This window comes from Podarcis gaigeae, assembly GCF_964106915.1.
Source record: "Podarcis gaigeae genome assembly, chromosome: 4".
Taxonomy (NCBI): Eukaryota; Metazoa; Chordata; class Lepidosauria; order Squamata; family Lacertidae; genus Podarcis; species Podarcis gaigeae.
This window is the reverse complement of record NC_139677.1, coordinates 69,745,038-69,764,378: the sequence shown is the minus strand read 5'-3', so window position 1 is coordinate 69,764,378 and position 19,341 is coordinate 69,745,038. Positions and strand designations below refer to the sequence as shown.

General features: G+C 41.5%; 3 protein-coding genes and 3 long non-coding RNA genes across 23 annotated transcripts in view; 2 read left to right on the top strand and 4 right to left on the bottom strand.

Moving 5' to 3' along the window:
• PHLDB2 (pleckstrin homology like domain family B member 2) overlaps positions 1-3,634 on the top strand; it is a 74,145-nt gene extending 70,511 nt beyond the window's left edge. For all 18 annotated transcript variants that reach the window (XM_083736078.1, XM_083736081.1, XM_083736072.1 and 15 more), the window contains one exon: positions 112-3,634. In XM_083736078.1, the coding sequence (XP_083592204.1) occupies positions 112-252 (141 nt within the window). In that variant the 3' untranslated portion in view covers positions 253-3,634. The remainder of the gene's footprint in view (positions 1-111) is intronic.
• The window catches only part of LOC310843890, a 435,627-nt gene extending 425,082 nt beyond the window's left edge, over positions 1-10,545 (bottom strand). Inside the window, exons 1-2 of the long non-coding RNA XR_014563745.1 lie at positions 10,401-10,545; positions 10,029-10,363 (exon numbers count right to left, since the gene is read on the bottom strand). This is a non-coding gene — a long non-coding RNA (uncharacterized lncRNA). The remainder of the gene's footprint in view (positions 1-10,028; positions 10,364-10,400) is intronic.
• LOC310844039 lies at positions 2,778-5,878 on the bottom strand. The gene is made up of 2 exons (XR_014563906.1): positions 5,811-5,878; positions 2,778-3,946 (listed from the first exon to the last, which is right to left on the bottom strand). It is a non-coding gene; the product is annotated as an uncharacterized lncRNA (long non-coding RNA).
• On the top strand, positions 5,812-12,603 carry ABHD10 (abhydrolase domain containing 10, depalmitoylase). Its single transcript, XM_083737133.1, has 5 exons — positions 5,812-6,184; positions 8,895-9,078; positions 9,298-9,409; positions 10,552-10,689; positions 11,896-12,603. Exons 1-5 carry the CDS (start codon positions 5,842-5,844, stop codon positions 12,229-12,231), a joined length of 1,113 nt encoding a protein of 370 aa, XP_083593259.1. The 5' UTR covers positions 5,812-5,841; the 3' UTR covers positions 12,232-12,603.
• Positions 12,604-13,394: 791 nt separating this feature from the next.
• LOC310843849 lies at positions 13,395-18,345 on the bottom strand. Its single transcript, XR_014563692.1, has 2 exons — positions 17,612-18,345; positions 13,395-17,560 (listed from the first exon to the last, which is right to left on the bottom strand). It is a non-coding gene; the product is annotated as an uncharacterized lncRNA (long non-coding RNA).
• A 517-nt stretch (positions 18,346-18,862) lies between these two features.
• Positions 18,863-19,329, bottom strand: STMP1 (short transmembrane mitochondrial protein 1). Its single transcript, XM_083737610.1, has one exon. The coding sequence runs from the start codon at positions 19,276-19,278 to the stop codon at positions 19,132-19,134; it is 147 nt and encodes a 48-aa protein (XP_083593736.1). The 5' UTR covers positions 19,279-19,329; the 3' UTR covers positions 18,863-19,131.
• Positions 19,330-19,341: the final 12 nt, after the last annotated feature.

The window sequence follows — 19,341 nt, the reverse complement described above, 5'->3', positions numbered from 1 at the left end:
TTTCAACTTACTAAGTTAAGATCTGAACTTCTGATGCATGTAAATTTACTCTGCAGCACACAGGTTGTATTATGCTATTGACTTTATGTATTCTTTTTTCTTTCCTTCCAGAGTCCTAATCCGTTGCTTACTTTCAGCGTTAAGACACATGACAGAATATATTACATGGTGGCCCCCACACCAGAAGCTATGCGGATATGGATGGATGTAATAGTTACAGGGGCAGAAGGCTATACCCACTTCATGTTATAGTAAAATGGGGCAAAGTTTCTTTGGCAGGGCATAATGCAATAAACAGCCTCACATTTGGGGAAGGTGGGGAGAAGCCATATTTAATCTCGTTGGACAAGTCACACACAAAAACAAGAAGCCACAGGTCAGAAATGGAACACATGCTGTGTACGGGAACATTAATTCTTAGATTTGTTAATCACTGACATAGCAGAAGAAAAGAAAAGCTGCTTAAAAGATTGTAGTGCTCCAAAATGGATAATCAGATCGCCATAAGCCTGGAACAGAGATTCTATGGCAATTTCCTGCAAAATTTCCTAATAAAAAGAAACTTCATAGCATAAAAGTGTTAATATACTCATCAGTATTTCACTATTAAGGAATGAAAGGGAAAGGTATGATGTCTGTATTTAATGCACAAAAATTCTGTATAATTTTAATTTCCTTATAGGTTTTATAACAAATTTTTAAAACTACAGTGTGTGATGTTTTTGTCTTAGTTTACTGCAGAACCAAAGATTCACACTGTATAATGAGATATAGCTTTCATGTGATGGAAAAGCATTAAAACACTTCATAAATATTATTGGGCTGTTTCAAAATATTACCATTATCTTGTTCTTTTGAAAATACTGAGTAGAAATACTGTAAATGAATTGAGTAACTTCCAAACATCACTCGTTTCACTAAAAGGACAGTATCAGCTGAAAATCTGTATGTAGAGAGGTTCATGTCCTGCATTTCTTCAGTATCAATGGCTATTATTTAAGTTCTTGCAGCATTGTGCCTGCTAAAACTGAAGAAAGAATTTTGTGGGTAAAGATTATTGATAGAGCTAAGAACTGCAGCTAAAAAGCCAGACTTTAAAATTATGTGTTGGTGGTTTTAGCATCCCCCAAAGGCAGAAATTTCTCCCAAATGCAAGATTTGGTTGTATATAGCTACAGAGAAATCTTTGTTCAGAATACCCAGGACCTCACATAGGGGATATACAATCAGCCCACAGATGGGTTAGGGAATACCCTGTATTCGCGTTGGAAAAGTTCACAGATTTCAACCCTTTTGCTTAAAGACTGTGACAGATTTCAGCGTAACTGAATACCCTCCGAGGGTCTGTTGACAGAAACAAGAAGCTGGGGCAATTTTCTTGGCCACACATGAGACCAGTCATCAACCAGACTCCTTCAGTCTGACCAGAATTTTATATGTACTGGTGGTGAAGAATGGTAGGAGTATTTTTATCGCATTTCACCAGGACCAGCAGCTATGTTTCAGTGCCTGAATAGAAGCCATGTAAGCTTACTCTGCATGATAAACAACGCAGCTGCTGCTAGTTCCACTGCCCATTTGTCTTACTGCTACACTCCCAATCCAACCCTCCAGGGTGCCATCACAGCCTTATGTCATCAGTTACCACATGCATTTGTACTCACACTTTCATTTGACCTGTATTTTGATCGTATTGTGTACCTATTAATTCTCCCAGGTCCGAGGGCTTTTCTCGCCATTCTGCAGTTTCCCTTGCCAAAATCGGATTTTGCCCGCTGAATCGGAACTTACCAGTTGCGTGAAAAAGCTGAAGAGAGATTTTGCTCACCAAGCTTCTGATTCAGTGGGTAAGACTGGATTTTCCCAAGGCACAGCCATGAAACAATAAAAGTTCTTGGACCTGGATGAATCTATCGGTATATAGTTTGAGCGAAATACGGGACAAGTGAAAGAGTGAATTAGCCCCAATACAAGTATTTTATTTTGTGAACTGCCCTGAGATCTGCGGATTAAGGACAGTATACAAATGTAACAAATTATTTTCTTTCCCACATACTTGAAACTTTCTTACAAAATATACAACAAATGTAAAAAATATAATACATTTCCCCTTAGCCCAAATACAGTGAATACAATATTTTCTTTGCCCTGTGATCTCTAAGCAACTGATATGGGAGATTGTAGATGAGTGTTAGAAAAGATGTTTTGCGTGCCAAAAGCCCCAGTTTCAATCCGTGTCCTCTCCAATTAAAAAGGTTCAGGCAGGTGATGTAAAAAGGCTTCTACCTGAGGCCCTAAGGAGCTGCTGTCAGTCAGAATGATAGACAATACTGGACTAGGTGGTCAAATGGTCTTAATTTTCTATAAGACAGCTTCCTATGGTGATATGGAAAACTGTTTTAGACCCAGTGGATCAGTTAAAGTTCAGTAGTCTGAAGGTGGCTGCTACACAGCATTCACCCAAGATAGTCTGAAGTGTTTGTGTAATTGAAGAGATTACTGTATCTCTCTCATAAAAATTATATATTCCTTGAAGATCTTTTCCATTAAAAGAAAACACATTTTAATCCTTGAATATTGTGTTCAGATGAATGATTGAATTTTTAAGTTCAAGTCTGTGTTTGATATTCTCTTTTAATAATCTGAATTTGTAAGTGCCATATGCTTTTTAATGTAGGAAATGAAAATCATTGTTTCTGTTCAAGAATATAGATAATAAATCACACTCACAGAAGTGGTTTAGATTTAAATATATCCTGCATGAAAAGAGCTGTTTGTTTGTTTTTGTTAAAAAAAATCACACAATATGGTATGGCCAATAATGTGGTTACAATAGTTCACAAATGCCGCAGTCCTGAAAAATTACATCCAAGTGTGCTTGCAGCAGGGTTAGAGAACCTTTCTCAACATGAGGGCCCTATTCCATTGCTCCCCAGCCTACTGGGGACCACATGACAACGGTGGGTGGGGCAGAGGCAAAGTGGGCGGAGCACTGAGTGAGACTGAATGTTTTTCAGTAGGCTACATTACAGCCCTGCAGGAGGTTTCTAGAGAAGCAGCCCACACAGCTCACCATCCAGGCAAACAAGAGGCATTAACAGAGGCAAAAACACTCCAGGAAGGTGTGGCACAGGACTGGTGAGGGGTGTGGCCTGTGGAGGGGGCGTGGCCTGCATAGTCCCCTCAAGGGCTTCCTGGCCTGAGTTCCCCCAGCTCTGACTTGCAGCATGACAAGCATGGTTTAAGGCTACATTTGCTTAAGTTTAAGTTTCAATCTACTGTGATGTAAGTGATTTTTCAGGAATGCAGTATAAATGATATTCATTGTGAATAGAAAGAAATGATCTCTTATCACAAAGCCTAATTAAAATCCTCTTTTTTTAAAAAAACAAAAACTGGATAAACACCTTAGATTGTTTTTTAAAAAAATAAAAATTAAGCAGTATAGAAATTCCCATAAATGAAAACAAATGATGTTTGCAATGTTTGAGGATAAATTCCAGAAATGAGTGGCATTGGGTTATATAATTTTTGTCATGTATTTTGATTTTACTTCTATATCGTTTTACAGGTTTTCTAATCTTTTTGTATCTTCCATGTTGTAATAACATTCAAATAAATGTTTGAAAATACCCGATCTTTTATTTTCAAATAATATGTCTGGTTTCTTACAGCAGGAAGCTTTAATCAGTGTGCAGCCCTGAAGGTCTTTAGCTCAGTGCTAGGACTTCTGTTTGCATGCACCAGGCATGGTGAGCTCCCCAGCCCTTAGCAGACTAGCAAAATTTGCTGCAGGATACATAACTTTTCTGGCCATGTTTACAAGGCTGATCACACCCTATATGCCCATGCTGCTCACCTCATGCAATCCTAGCCACTTTTCCTGCAACAAGAGCGGGGAACATTTCTTCAGCTTGGGGGCTGTATTCCCTTTGGGGTACACCTTCTGGGGAGCCGCAGTTGGGTGGGAACAGAAGCAAAACTTCGTGGAGTAATAAATACACATTTTACGTTTCTACAGAAGGCTAGTTTCTACACGTCTTACTCTGTCATCCATTAACAGAATTCAAGGACACACATTGTGACCAGCAAAAAACCCACAAAAATTAAAGGACAGGGCCAGCCAGATAGTGTGGGTAAGGATAACCTGTAACTTGAGGACTAGACAGGAGAGCTGCATTAAACTCCCAGGTTCTCCACTCCTGTTTTAGGGCACAAGCCCTCTTGAACAGAGTAGGGCGTAAGGTACACATCTGGTTAGAATCAGGCTGAAAACCTTGAATCTATTTTAAATCCCCATTCATTTATTGTGGGTATGGGAACATGGAAAGACTAAGACCGTTCAAGACACAATCAGTTTCTTCAAACACCTAATTCAGTGGTTTTCAACCTGGGGTGCCTTGAAGGATGGTCAGGGATGCCTTGAGCAACACTGGCCTCTGTCCCTCTTTCCTTGTCTCCTTCTTCCAATGCCCTCTCTTGTCTCTGCCTCCCAAAGGCTTGCATGGCTTTTTGTTGCAGCAGCCCCAGCTACAAGCTCCCCAGCTGAATGTTGCCTCTGGGGCTGGCCAGGGGGTGCTGGTTGCTGGGAGCTGAGGCAGCCTTGGAGTAAGCAAGCAAGGAGACTACGGGGCCAGCCACCTAATCCACTAGCCCCTGCTGTTGGGAATGGATAGACAAGTGGGATGCCAGGCAGGCAGGAACTGCACTGGCCTTTCTTGTGCTTGCTGTGTGCAAGGCCTGCCTGGGAGCTGAGTGCCCAGTGCTGAAGGGGAGCTTTTCTGCCATGCAGGCCCAGCAGACCCATTGCTGCCACTGCAGCCTCCCAAGGCTGAGCTAGTCCCAAACCTGAGCTAGTCTCCTACAACTTGCAGGATCTAAGGCTAAGGATAAGTTGGATGTCTGAACAGGAATGTGGGGGAACTGCATCCTAACTGGGGAGAGGCTGTGTAGTTCACACAGAAGCTCACAGGTTCAATCCCCAGCATCACCATATAGGGCTGGGAATTTTCCCTGCCTAAATCCCTGAAGAGCCTCTCTGAGTCAGTGCAGACTAACTGCACTGCTCTGGGGAAAAGGTGTACTTTTCCCTCCCTAACTCCAAAGCATCTGTCCATAGAGTAGGGAAATGAGTTAAAAATAATTAAACCACCCTCGGGGCATGCATAAGATTCCCCATAGGGAGGTAAGACTGGGAGGGGAAAGCAAAAAAATAAATAAACACGTTTACATCAGCTTCGTAATAGGCCGGTTATTGTGTTATTATTTGGGACAATCTAATACACCATAACTACCGTGGGACGCAGGTGGCGCTGTGGGTTAAAGCCTCAAGCACCTAGGACTTGCCGATCGAAAGGTCGGCGGTTCGAATCCCTGCGGCGGGGTGCGCTCCCGCTGCTCGGTCCCAGCGCCTGCCAACCTAGCAGTTCGAAAGCACCTCCGGGTGCAAGTAGATAAATAGGGACCGCTTACCAGCGGGAAGGTAAACGGCGTTTCCGTGTGCAGCTCTGGCTCGCCAGAGCAGCGATGTCACGCTGGCCACGTGACCCGGAAGTGTCTCCGGACAGCGCTGGCCCCTGGCCTCTTGAGTGAGATGGGCGCACAACCCCAGAGTCTGTCAAGACTGGCCCGTACGGGCAGGGGTACCTTTACCTTTACCTTAATACACCATAACTAGTGTCACCGGGGTTTGACGGCGAGGAAGCAGCAACGGGCAGTTTCCATAGAACTGGTTTTCAAAAGGGCCCTCAAAGGTCATCCAGCCCAACTCCAAACTTTCCTCCCATTGCCTCTCAAGTGTTCATTTTTACCCCGCCCGTAAGGTTCTCACTGCGAGCAGTCATGAAGACGGACAGCAAAATCCTGCCCCTTTCCAAGCCCAGCTTCCACTTCCCAGCGGCTCTCCTCACCTTAGTGCGCCTTTCCCGCGCTTCCCACAGAACGCCCGCGGGCTTTCCGAGCATGCGTAGTCTAAAACCGACAGGCTCCACCCACCACCAGCTGGCCAGGCGCATGCGCACTCGCTTCCTCGCCGAGCGGCCCGAGGGGAAAGGGCGTTCGCTCGCGTGTCTGAGGGCGATGGCGGGGGCGGCGAGAGTCCTGTGGCGGGAGAGCCGCCGCCGCCGCTGCTGGGGCCCAGAGGCCGCTCGAGCAACGGCGCTGGTGGGCTTCCCTCAGATGCCGGGTAAGTGCGAGGGGGCGTGGCTCCGCCGGACGGTAGCGCGATGGAAGCGCCATTCCTCCGTCGCCACCGCCTCTTTTTCTTCTTCCCGTAGGTTCCTGCCGAGGCTTCACGCGGGCGAGGCTCCTGCGTGGCTCCAGGTGTTGTAGGACTCGATCTCCCCTCAGTCCCGTGGCGAAGGATCATGGGAGTTGTAGTCCGGCAACTGGCGAGCCGCCAGTCTCCCCCCCCCCCCCCCACGTCCTTGCTGGGTCAGGCCAATGGCCCGCCTAGTCGGGCATCCTCTCTCACGGTGGCCACCCAGGTGCCCCGGAGGGAAGCCAGCGAGCAGGATTCAGAAGCGCCTCTGGCTCCAAACAGTAGCCATCGTTTTTTGTTTCCCCCCCCCCCCCAAAATTTTTTATTAAATTTTCCACAATTATAACAAATATAACATAAAAAAAGGAAAAGAAAACACACAAAAGAAAACACAATACAATATTAAAAAAGAAAAACAAAAAAGAAATCTTAAACACATATCCCTTGAAAACCTAATTTCTCTTACATTGTTAATTGACTTCCTCAAATCCCTCCCTTCTGAATTTCATTATATCTGCATGTAACAGCTCTCCAATATCATTCTTAAACTAAAATCATTTCCAGCAATTAACTATCTTATTCTCTTTTCTTACTGTTCTAAATCCAATTTACAATTAAAACCTAATTTAATCCTAGGCCTATTTGGTGCTTTCAAGTGACTTCTATTTATTTATATTACAATATTTATTCAAATAGTCCTTAAATTTCTTGCAATCTTCTTGATATTCCTATTCTTTCTGGTCGCGGATTCTTTCAGTCCCTAACCTTAACCCTAACTCTGATAAACAGTAGCCATTGTGGCCGCCTGTGGTCATCTCCGCCATGAATTTGGCCTTTTTTTAAAGCCACCTGAATTGCTAGCCATCACTGCCTCGTGCCTGCCCAGCCAAGAGGCGGACTACGAAGGCTGCCTTTGTGGTGAGAAAAAGGTGGGAAGAGAAAGAGAAGTGGGTAGCCATGGGGCTTTAAAGAAAGGCCATTGGGTTCTTCTGTCACTCCAGATTGGAGACTGTTGTGTCATTTCTGTGTGGCCACTTGCGTTGCGCGTGGTGTGGACAGGTGGCCATACCCACTTCCCACCGCACTGTTTTGTTTTCGCAGGGACATCCGAGTCCCTGGAAAGAGCAGACTAAGCCTCCCTTCCTCCCACCCAAGAAATCACACTCTACCATAAAGTTGATGCAAGCTTGTTCGAAGTCACAAGGTTCTTCTCAAGTAGTCTCATTTTGAAGCACAGGCCAGAAGACCAGGACCTGCTTAGCTTCAGAAGATGGCTATAATAATTATAATTTATTATTTGTACCCGGCCCATCTGGCTGGGTTTCCCCAGCCACTCTGGGCTGCTGCCAGCAGATTAAAAACTGAATAAAACATCACACATTAAAAGCTTCCCTAAACAGGGCTGCCTTCAGGTGTCTTCTAAAAGTCAGATAGTTGTTTATTTCCTTTACATCTGATGGGAGGGTGTTCCACAGGGCGGGCGCCACTACCCAGAAGGCCGCCTGCCTGGTTTCCTGTAACCTCACTTCTCGCAGTAGGGGAACCGCCAGAAGGCCCTTGGAGCTGGACCTCAGTGTCTCAGCTGAACGAAGGGGGTGGAGACTCTCCTTCAGGTATACTGGACCGAGGCCATTTAGGGCTTTAAAGGTCTGCATGGATACATATGCTATAATTTTATTGTTTTATTTAAATAAATTGTTTAAATTGTTATTAGGGAGATGATTATTTTTCTCCTTCCAATAAAGTACAGCAGAAAAGTTGTCCAAATATAAACAGTTAACTTATTAAACCTCACCATAATTTCATAATTATATGTCTATGTATATCTAATAGTATAACCAAATCAATAACTATTGATATAACTGTAAAAACTACAATGAAAATTTATTATTCCAAAAATGAAACGTTCTTCTGGTTGTGAATATTAAGATTACAGTCATACCTCGGGTTGAAGTTGCTTCAGGTTGAGCGTTTTCAGGTTACGCTCCACAGCGACCCGGAAGTAACGGAACGTGTTACTTCCAGGTTTTGCCGCATGCGCAGATGCTCGAAATGACGTCAGGTGTGGAAGCGGCAAATCGCGACACACAGACGCGGGTTGCGTTTGCTTCAGGATGCGAACGGGGCTCCGGAACGGATGCCGTTCTTATCCAGAGGTACCACTGTATACCAGTAAAAATGAGTCTTTCTGTTAAAAAAAGAAGATTTAAATCGTCTTACTGACTAGTGATTTAAATCATAATTTAAATCATGATTTAAATCAAATCCACCCTGATGTTGATGGATGTGTGGAAGGTAAATTTAAAAAATAATGGTTTGTTTATTTTCTGTATATACGTTAATTCATTGTATAGTGTTTGTCAAATCAATGCATATAATTTTAAAACATTCATATGATTCTTATTTCTATGAATATCTACCTCAATAGATGACAGTGTTTGCATATGATATGTGTGTTGCACATTCTGGTCTCTGGATTTGTTTTTGTTTTTTACTTTGAAAACAATGATAGTGAAAAGTTGCAGATAGGACTGTTTGCCAGCTGACATCAGACCACTGCTACCTTTTCCAAATGATATGTATCAATACTGTCAATAGGCAAAACATACATGGCTTAGAAATGTCTTCTGTTTAGATTGCAGACAAAAATCCTCACACAGTTTTCTTAGCCGTCCTGATAATCCAAACCTAGCCTATCACAAGCTAAAAGGCAAGAATCCTGGAGTTGTCTTCCTCTCAGGTTTTCTTTCAAATATGAATGGTAACAAGGCACTTGCGCTCGAAGACTACTGCAAATCAGTGGGCCACGCTTTTGTAAGGTATGTCTTAGAAGTATATGCTAATTAAATGCAAACACCATTCAATAAATTACATTGATAAATTATTATTATTCTGAACCTTCTGTAAATGTTAATGAAATGTATTCCAGCTCTTTGTATTGTTAATGTTTTCCAGACTTTTCATTTTGTGGCCCTGTTAAGTGTCGTTTGCGCAAAGCTATGCTTTTATTGAGATCCCTCTCTTGCCTAATTTCACAGGTTTGACTATAGAGGCTGTGGAAGTTCAGAAGGCGATGTTAAAGAATGTACATTGGGAAAGTGGCGGAAGGATGTACTTGCTGTATTGGATGAACTCACACAAGGACCACAGGTTGACTATGTCTTTATTTTTAAACTTAGCATAAACATTTCTCTCAGGTTCAAGTACAGGGGTTGCTAGTGTGGTGTTCTGCTTCCTGAAATTAAGCAGTAAAAGGTTTCTGCTGTAGCCCGTAGAATTGGTTGTGCAGGGTTTGTGGTGCCTAAATATCCCCACAGTTCCGGAAAGGTTGGCAGCCCCTGTGAATGTAGTCCAAGCCCTCTTTCGTGAATAAAAGTTGTTGAATATGTTGCCATTTTCAGCCTGTGTAACTTTCAAAGAAGCAAACATATGCAACTAAACAGTTCCACTAGCGCAAGGAGTTTCCCCTCTCCCTGCATGCCTTATAAATATGCCCCAGGGAGATGAGAGCACCCCTACAACAGATTTAGGGAGCACCCGAGGAGAAAGCGGGAAGTTGCATGGCACAGCTAAAACTCCTTGCACTGGAGAAATCTAACTCAGGGGTCAGCAAACTTTTTCAGCAGGGGGCCGGTCCACTGTCCCTCAGACCTTGTGGGAGGTCGGACTATATTTTGGGGAAAAAATAAATGAACAAATTCCTATGCCCCACAAATAGCCCAGAGATGCATTTGAAATAAAAGGACACGTTCTACTCATGTGAAAACACACTGATTCCCAGACCATCTGCGGGCCGAATTTAGAAGGCAGTTGGGCCAGATCCAGCCCCCAGGCCTTAGTTTCCCTACCCATAGTCTAACTGGATATTGCTCACGTTCCCAGATTTGCACAATGCTGCTGTGAATCTGGCTTCTGGTTGACAACATTTGCTGGGTAATTGTTGTTCATGAGACAATTGAGTAGTACTGCTTTTTTAAAAAGTTCATTTGAGAGCATATTTAAGCATGTGTGTTACATAGCTCTAAAATAAAATTTTAAAATATGTTTAGAGCAATAGAGCCAACATATTTAAACCACCCAAGAACTATGCTAAGTAATAACAGCCTCCCGAGGTACTGATAAAGTGCAGAAGGTACAAGACTGCAAATGTGCTTGCCATGTCAACTGGTGTTCATATTCTCTTGGACAGTCCTCATAGCACTTAAAGTGGCTTTATCTCCTGACCCTTTTTGTTTATGGTGGCGCAGTTGATTAATGAGCTCACAATAAACTAATACTGGTCTCACATTAAGATTATAGTTGGTTCCAGTTTGGGCGGATGGTTGATGCTTCATGCTGCAATTGCTCGTCCAGAGAAGGTGGCTGCACTAGTTGGAGTAGCTGCAGCGGCAGACTATCTAGTATCAACTTATCAACAGCTTCCTGTAGAGGTAAGGCGGAATAATAAGACTTTCCTGATCGAAATAGGCACTTTTTTCATGTAGAAGTAGTGTTCTGTCTTAAGAGTACACAGTGTATGTCAGACAGAAAAAGCACCACAGAAAACAATTCTTCCAACTTTTGCAAGCCTCTTGAGGACTGTCAAATAAACACTTGACATTTTTAGGATGCCTTCGCTAATTTTTTAAGTAGCCCTCTTTTTTGTACGTTTCACTTCACTACTTAAAAGGCTTTTGTTATTATAGACAGCATGTGTGTAGAGAAATGTCACTTACATGACTAGGCAACAGCTGATTGGCCCTGTGGCATTGACAGTACAGGGTCCTACAGGGTTCCATCGTGTCCCCCAGGCTCTTAAATGAGTGCCCGTTGGGGCAGAGCTTCAGCAGTAGCCTCCCTGGCAGGCGCATCACTGGCATTTTCTGTGACGGTGGATTTGACAGTGAGGTTGGGGTTCACAGGTATGTCAGCAGCAACGTTAGATTGGCTATGCCGGTGTGTTTGTGTTGCCACAACTTTAGCATCAGCAATGCTGTTTCTGGGAGGTCTATTTCTGTGGCTCCACCCGCTGAGCGAGGCTCTCCTAAGCTATTTAACATCTCTATAAAGCTGATGAATAACGTTATCTAAACCCTGTCTAAAAATCTGGGTTTGTTCACTTTCCAACTGTTGCAGATTGTAACTTGTTAACTTTCCCAACTAGATCACAGTGGGAATTATTAAGAATAGATCTGGTCCTTTGCACCTTCACTTGAATATTCTGCTTTGAGTTTTATTTCTTCTGCTGGTGCTTGGTGTGACAAGACCTGAAAATGGTTTTTGGATGTATTGATAACTGACGAATCTTCATAGTGCATTGACAGCAGAATCAAGCTTTGTCCTTCCTAGTTTTTCGTAGCCCTTTTTCTTAACCAGTACACAACAGCAGGTTGAGCTTGTAACAATTATTTACTTGATAAAATCACTACTTTACATGTGGCCTTTCCCAGCTGTGAAAAAGATTTGTTTTGAACTTCCTCTCCTACTCTTGGTGTTCCTTTGATGATGCAAGTCCATAATTATGTGATGGCGAGGTGCTGATATCAGTTAACACTTGGAGAAACTCACCTTAGGATGGAGAGTGACTTTCAGGTCCCACCTTGTGAGTTTAGTTTGTAATAGATATATATAGATAGATATATGTTTTTACTTCCTAGTTAAAAAAGGAAATTGAAGAAAAAGGTGAATGGAAAGTGCCAACCAAGCACAACGAAGAAGGGGTTTATTCTGTGCCATATGGACTCATCCAGGAAGCAGAAAATCACTGTGTGTTAACTAGCCCTCTTCCCATAAAATGTCCTGTGAGGCTTATCCATGGCATAAAAGATGAGGATGTTCCGTGGGAGACTTCTATGAAGATTGCAGAACGCGTTGTTAGCACAGATGTGGATATTATTCTCCGCAAAGCTGGTCACCATCGGATGAAAGAGAAGGAAGATATCAAACTTATCATATACACAGTGGAAGACTTAATTGAGGAGCTCAGCACTTAGCATGAATTCCCTACTGAGAGAAGCAGAGGAAGTTTACACGGGCTCTGTTGCTCAGTCGAGGCAGCAGGACATTTCAGAGGGTAACTGGTCAGCTAGATGCACTTGGAGCCCTACCATGGTTTCCTTGCTTAGTTTTCTTCTCTTTCTTGTAAATATTCTTAACGATGCATTTGCACAAATAATAATGTGAAGAAAATGCTGCTGTTTAAACCCTTCTGCTCAATGCAAATCACCACTGACCCTTTTATGCAACATACATTTCCTATATTTTTGTACCCAGGTATTTTTGTGCCAATGATTACTACTTGCAGTACAGTGTGACTTTTTCACCCTTTTGTACACCTTAAAAATAAATATGCATTGTAAAGTTTTCCCACTAGAGTTGTGAAATATAACTTGACAAGTCAAACTTTCTAGAAATGTACCTGAAATATATGTGCAATGTTTGTTATTTCTAGCATGAATGAATGCACCTGGTTTTCATAGTGTAGAGAGAATGTAAGGAGAAAGCATGCTTAATATTGAATTATTTAAAATGGGTTTCAATTATTGATGTACTTCCTATAAAGGATTTACATGCCACTGGAACTGTTCCTTATAATTTTTTAACTCAGTCACCAAAGGAAAAGCAAAAACAATTATCTTTCCACCAAAGAAGGAACATGTGTTGGGGGAATTTCACGTTCAGAAGCCTAAACACAATCGGAAATTACTGTGAATGGGTCTTGATTCCAGCTGTGTGTAGGGCCTAGTATTTAAGTGTGCTTTACATGTAAACAAGTCAAAGATTGCCGTTCCTTTTTGATAAACTTCTGTGAGTAGTCTGCCAAAGAAGATCAGATTTGTAATGTGGACTTTTGTGTAATTTAACAAGCCTGATCTTGTGGTTGCCAATGCTTCCATTTGCCAGTGGTGAGGATCGTCAGGCTTTCCAAAACAGAAGACCTGGTTTGCAAATAAAATTCTGTTATAGGAATTGCTCTGTGCTAGTTATAAGATTGTTACTAGATAATACTGTTAGACATGTAGTCTTGAGGAAGCCATTCACCATTGAATCCTAAGGTTAACATTTCTCACAGTTCTTGGTTTTTGACTATACAACATATCCTTTCTTAGGTGAGGGGAAGCAGGTCTTTTATCATTCATTCCTAATAAAAAAACACTTTATATAAAGTTCATTATAATATTAAAAGATTTATACTTGAAGCCACATTTCTGCAGCAGAAAGGCTGTATTACTAGATCATGCAACTAAAGGTTCAAATGTGGGATGACCTATTCTGTTGTAATTCTTGGTTATAGTAGAAAACCTTAACGGTTGGTTCATGTTGCTGGTTATTGCAAGTAGAATTGCCCCGACCATATGGCATTTCTTCAAAGGATATGCTCCCTGTGCACACGGAGGGCCGCTTCACTGGATTCTAACCAGTGTGTGAAATGCAGAAAAGTAAAACTTACTGAATAATATATGGAAAAAATAAGTTCTAAATTATGGTGTGGGTTTTTTGCAGCATTTAACCAGATCTTACATTAAGTTCTTACATGTGGAAACCCTGCCATCTCAGAAGGTGCTATTCCCACTGAGACTCTTCAGCAATTGGAGTTCAGTGGTACACCTTAAGGATTCGCAGCACAGCATTTCACATCTCTAGGGAGGAGGATGCCTTTAATTGCAAGGTTGCAAACGGAGTTTTTCAACTTGAGAATGTGATGCTACATGTCAACACAAGCCTGGGTGACCTGAGTTTGAACCTGTCAAATAACATAAGCATAAGTTTGTAGTGCACCTGTAGTTTTCTGGTTGACATTGTACCTTCCTGTAATCAAGAATATTGCATAAGTACATCGGAGGACATTTATTATTATTTCTGAGTACTTGATATGAGAACTGTCGCTGATAATTTCTATATTTGGCTACAGCCAGTTAATACTTCTGAGGTACAAGAAAAAGCCTTTTATCATAGCCCTTTATGCAATTGCCTTTTTCAGTTTGGGTAGATTTAGTATCAGCTCTTGGTCGCTTCTATCTTGCTGTTGTGTATCTCCACAGCTACTTGTGCTGGTGAGAGGTTGGAGCATAGAAAATGGTCCCATACTATAGAAAGTTAGTGATAAAACAGTTATCTTAAATTTGTACTAAAAGAAATGCCATATATATGGAAGTGCATGTGTAGTAGAAACTTGTTTTAGGTGCTAGAAATTAATCCACCAAATGGGCTTTGAAAGGAATTAAATGACACTGCCTAAACTATAACCTGAATTGAACTGTAGTGACAAAAAGTAGCTCTTTGTTAACATTCTTATGCAATTCAATACGTTTAATAATAAAAAAGAGATGCTGTTCTGAAGTGTGTTTTTATACAATATATGACACTATCCAACAAGACAATTGAATGGCTTATCTATAAAGAGTTTTGAGTGGGATGTTTTACGCCTCAAGCAGCTAAACCACTGCAGGACTTTGTCCTCTGAATTTCTTTCCTCCATGACTTACAACATGCTTACATTTTTCATAGTACTTTTTCTGGATTAGTCGAATAGCCGTGCTAAAATTTATTCTGGTGCAGACTGTAAAGGAGTGGAATGTCCTTCGTAGTGTATATGCAGTGCTCATGACTGGACCATTGAACCAATAGTAAGAAAAAGGTCAGCTGATCACTTAGTACAGGCCTGGAGTATGGCTGTGCTTCTCATACTTGGAAGCAAGTTCAGTGGCAAACTGAGGCAGCACTGGTTGCTTATTCCACTAAAAAATGTTACTGAGTAACCAAATCACCATGTTCCAAAGGTGTAGATCTAATCTTATCCTCCTGATAGTATGTTGATTTTTGCTTGCCTATATATCAGTTCCTTCAGAAAATTCAGATCCTAAAGTGGTTTAGATTCTATATGCAGATTATCGGCAATAGTTCTTCCCTGCAGCTTTATAATCCAAATGACTATGGCAGGGAAAGGGGAGAGGACAGGGAAGCAAAATTGGACAATATTTTTTCATAAAGCTACATAAATGTTTGTCGAAAAGGTGCAAGAGACAATTCTAGGAGTGAAGAAACCAGCTGGCATTTCATTCCAGCGAAGATGAGAGTGGACATGGTCAAAGCTTACTGCAGTCAATAACTGCTGAATATATTCTTTTCTTCATTAGAAATAAAGCTTGAAATTCAAAATGCATTTTGAATTAACATGACTTTTAAGAATCCTTGTGTAGTGATCACAGTGTTGTGCAGTAGCTAAAAATGTGATACTTAACATCTATGAGTCAGTCTGGAGGAAGCTGCTACCTCACAATCATATCCTTATCTAAACTAGTGGCATAATACTAGCTTGCTTTACTTTGTATTAGTGAGAGAGGAATGTGAGATCCCTGTTGGACTTCATCAAAGGCCCATCGAATTCAGCATCCTTTTCTCTACTGTGGCCAACCAGTTGCCTGAGAAATACACATAAACAGGAAACGAGGGCAATGTATATGGAGCATGTAAAAGCTGTTGTTTAAACCCAATTATTACAGCCTTTTGACCCAGGATCAGACATGCTGTGAAACAGTAGTTTCAAGAAGCAGAAGCAAAAAGGAGTGTGATGCCTTCTTTTCAGTCATTAAAACAGCTGGAATGAAACTGATGCTGTTTTGACCTCATCTCAGATGTCATCATGTCCAAAGCTATAGTTCCTTCTGCTGTGCGATTTGAAAAGTTGTCCATTACTGTCTTGTTTTAGGACATCTTTACTTAAAATAGAAATGAATTATCTGTTTGAATTTTTTTTCTACATCTGAGCAAAGGAAGATGACTTTAAGGGCAGACATTTCTCTTCTCACAACTGCAGTGTTAAATTTCTTTTAACATTCATGGTCAGTAAAGACAATCCTGTTCTAATTGCCAGGTTTCAATTAATTTGAAATGCCTCTTGCTGTAGCAGGTTTGATTAGGTTTGTAGTGCTAAAACTCTTCATTATTGTTCCCGCCTACAGATTTGTCTGGGAAATAAAACAGCCCCAGCTGTCATGAATGAAATAAGCTGGAAACGTGTATGGGGAAATGGGTGGAATTGGATTTGAACAGTTAGAAGGCTGATTGAGATGCAATGGATATTTCATAGATGCTCAGCTCAGTTTCTATATTCTGCCACAACTAGCCATGTTCTCATTGTACTGCTTTTATTGTTTTAAAATTTGGAATTTAATAGTTCTTATTTTAAACATAGTATTCTCATATTGATGACACCAAACTCAACGGAGTAGCCACTGCCGCTGGAGACAGAAACAGGATTCAGGTTGACCCAAACAGATTGGAGAACTGTGCCAAAACTAACAAAATGAATTTCAGTAGTGACAAATGAAAGGTTTTACACTTAGGTAGGACACCTGGCTTTCCAGTAGTACATTTGAAAAATATCTAGTGATCTTAGTAGACCACAAACTAATGATGCAGCAGCAAAAAAGTAGCCAATGCTATTCTAGGCTGCATCAGCCTAGTTTCCCAATCAAGGGATGTTAATTTTGATGGACTGAGCTGATTTTGTTCTGCTGTTAACATGCTGCCAAAGCTTCCAGTGACACTTATGGGGCATTTGTTTTTTTGTTTGGTTTTTTTATTTTTGTGTGTGTGTGGTGTTTGAGAATTTTAGTATTTAATATTAATTTCATTGGTATAATGTACATACACTTATGCTTTTATATGTAAATTGCTTGTAGACCATGGAGGGTAACAAGCAACTAATAAATCTAAGAAATAAATCTAGGTGCCTGATGAAATCAGTCATGCAGATATTCATAGCTTTGTCTGGTAGCTGAGAGTTCTGCACATGTGAGGGGCATCTGGGCTCCGTCTTTGTTGTTCAACGGCTGTCTGCTGTACCATATGGCAACCCCTTTCTGAAACTGAGGAGACTTGCAAAAGCAGCTCATGATTGGGCATGGATCTGCCTGCTGTTCAAAGAAACAATGGCAGTCAAAAAGCCTTAAAACAATGCCCAGGCCCCAGGGTGTATTTAATGGGGCTCTTTGAAGCAAAACCCATATTTTGAATTTACTGTGTTGATTTTAGCAGAGTGTGAAGCAGTAACATTTTTCATTTCCCTTGATTTACACATCCAAGTCCCCACTGGGTTATTCTCTTTAAGATACTAGATCACTGTAATGCCTGCTCAGTTTCCAAGGGAAGAAGGAGGAATCACCAGCTGGACCACATGACCTCTTACCATGTCCTTTGGAAGACTGGGGAGAAGGCTGGTTGCTGACTCATGGTACCACAATCAATATGGGGAAATAGGTGGTGGTCTTTGTTTTTCAGGCATCAGCTTGCAACTGTCTCGTTTTCTTGTCTATGCAGCTTTACGCTGTAGCAGCTTATATAATCAGGTGGCCCTTGTGAATTTGAGACCAATGCATTCAGGGTTCAAGTGTGCCAGTTTACTTCTGTGTATATTGGCCATGTGTATTTATCGGTGTCATTTTCCACCATATTTTCTCCTACATTTTAAGATGTTCCTCCCCACCCCACCCCCCCAAAATAGAAGTAAAATATTTATCATTTCAAAAGCCTGTTTTTGTTTTGTTTTAACTCACCCTTAGGAATTGTACAACTGCTATTCATAGCACCTCCGGGGGTGGGGGGGTGGGTTCCCAGATCTTGACCTGCTTCCTGCCCTTTAATTTCTATGCTAATTCTGCCTACATAATTTCCTGTGACCTGGTGACATTCACTATTCCATCCTGCCTTTGTATTAAAGAAGACACAGTTCTTGAAAGCGCATGTGATGTGATATCATCAATGGGTTTCAAAGATGCATATTTGACTGTGGGCACTAAGATTTCTGAACAATCCTTCTGGTCTTACTGAAAAACTCTTGACATGAACGGCTTGTCTGAAGCCCAATTTTTCAATAAAACTATATTGGACTATATTGCATCTGTTGTTTGTGCTGTCTCCATCTGTCTACTAAGCAGAAAATAGTGCCCATTGTGTACCCATGGAAACAGTTTTCAATGGCTGATTTTGATTATGCACTGCATGAGGAAAGAGTGACTATGAAATAAGCACATGCTAACTGTAAAACATACCGTGCTTATCTACATTAGAGTACCATTTTTTGTGTGCATTGCCAGAATCGTTTAATTTTTATTCAAGTAGAATAAAAATAAAAATAGAGAAAGCCAATGTGGTGTAGTGGTTAAGAGCGGTAGTTTCGTAATCTGGGGAACCGGGTTCGCTTCCCCGCTCCTCCACATGCAGCTGCTGGGTGACCTTGGGCCAGTCACACTTCTTTGAAGTCTCTCAGCCCCACTCACCTCACAGAGTGTTTGTTGTGCGGGATGAAGGGAAAGGAGAATGTTGGCCGCTTTGAGACTCCTTCGGGTAGTGATAAAGCGGGATATCAAATCCAAGTATGTCAGAATTCTTTTCTGCCCCTGTCACCAATATACAGCCACATATATAAAAGTCACGTTCTGTTTCCTTCTTCTTCTTTTTTTTTTTTTTTTTTGATGCTAATTCCTGACACATTTTAATTTCTTTCATGAGTCACTTCTACAGCCAGACCATTACTGATTGTCACACTGGAATAATTAATTTCATTACTCTACTCCGAAATCAAATTAATACTGAATAGAAAATATTATTGAAAACAAACACTGAGAACAATAGTCCAATCTCTCAGTCTCTCCCTGCATGGTTTTTCTTATTACACATGGGGTAAAGAGAAAGAAAGAAAAAGAAGTCAAATATCCAGAAAGTGCTAGAAGGTCCCTTGGATGTGGTGACACTTCAGCCTGAGGGCAGCTTGGTTTTTCAAGACTACACATCTGGAGGAAATCCAGAAAAGCCACATGAAGGTTTGGCATCTGCGACCTAGTGGCAAAACTACATGATCTACATTTAATACAGAGACAGCTAGGCAAACATCATTTGTCGTTCGGAGGCTTCTTTCTAGCTTCCACGTCTCTCTTGATGTCTTCAATCTTCTTTGAAATGTTCGGAACATCATAGTTCTGGGCCAGATACATCCCAACTACATTGCCAAGTGCAAAACCAACCAAAAACTGAAACATGGTGCCTGCGCGCAGCCGCCTTTTTCCGCCCCTCCGTTTCCCTTCCTTCTTCTTTTTTAAAGT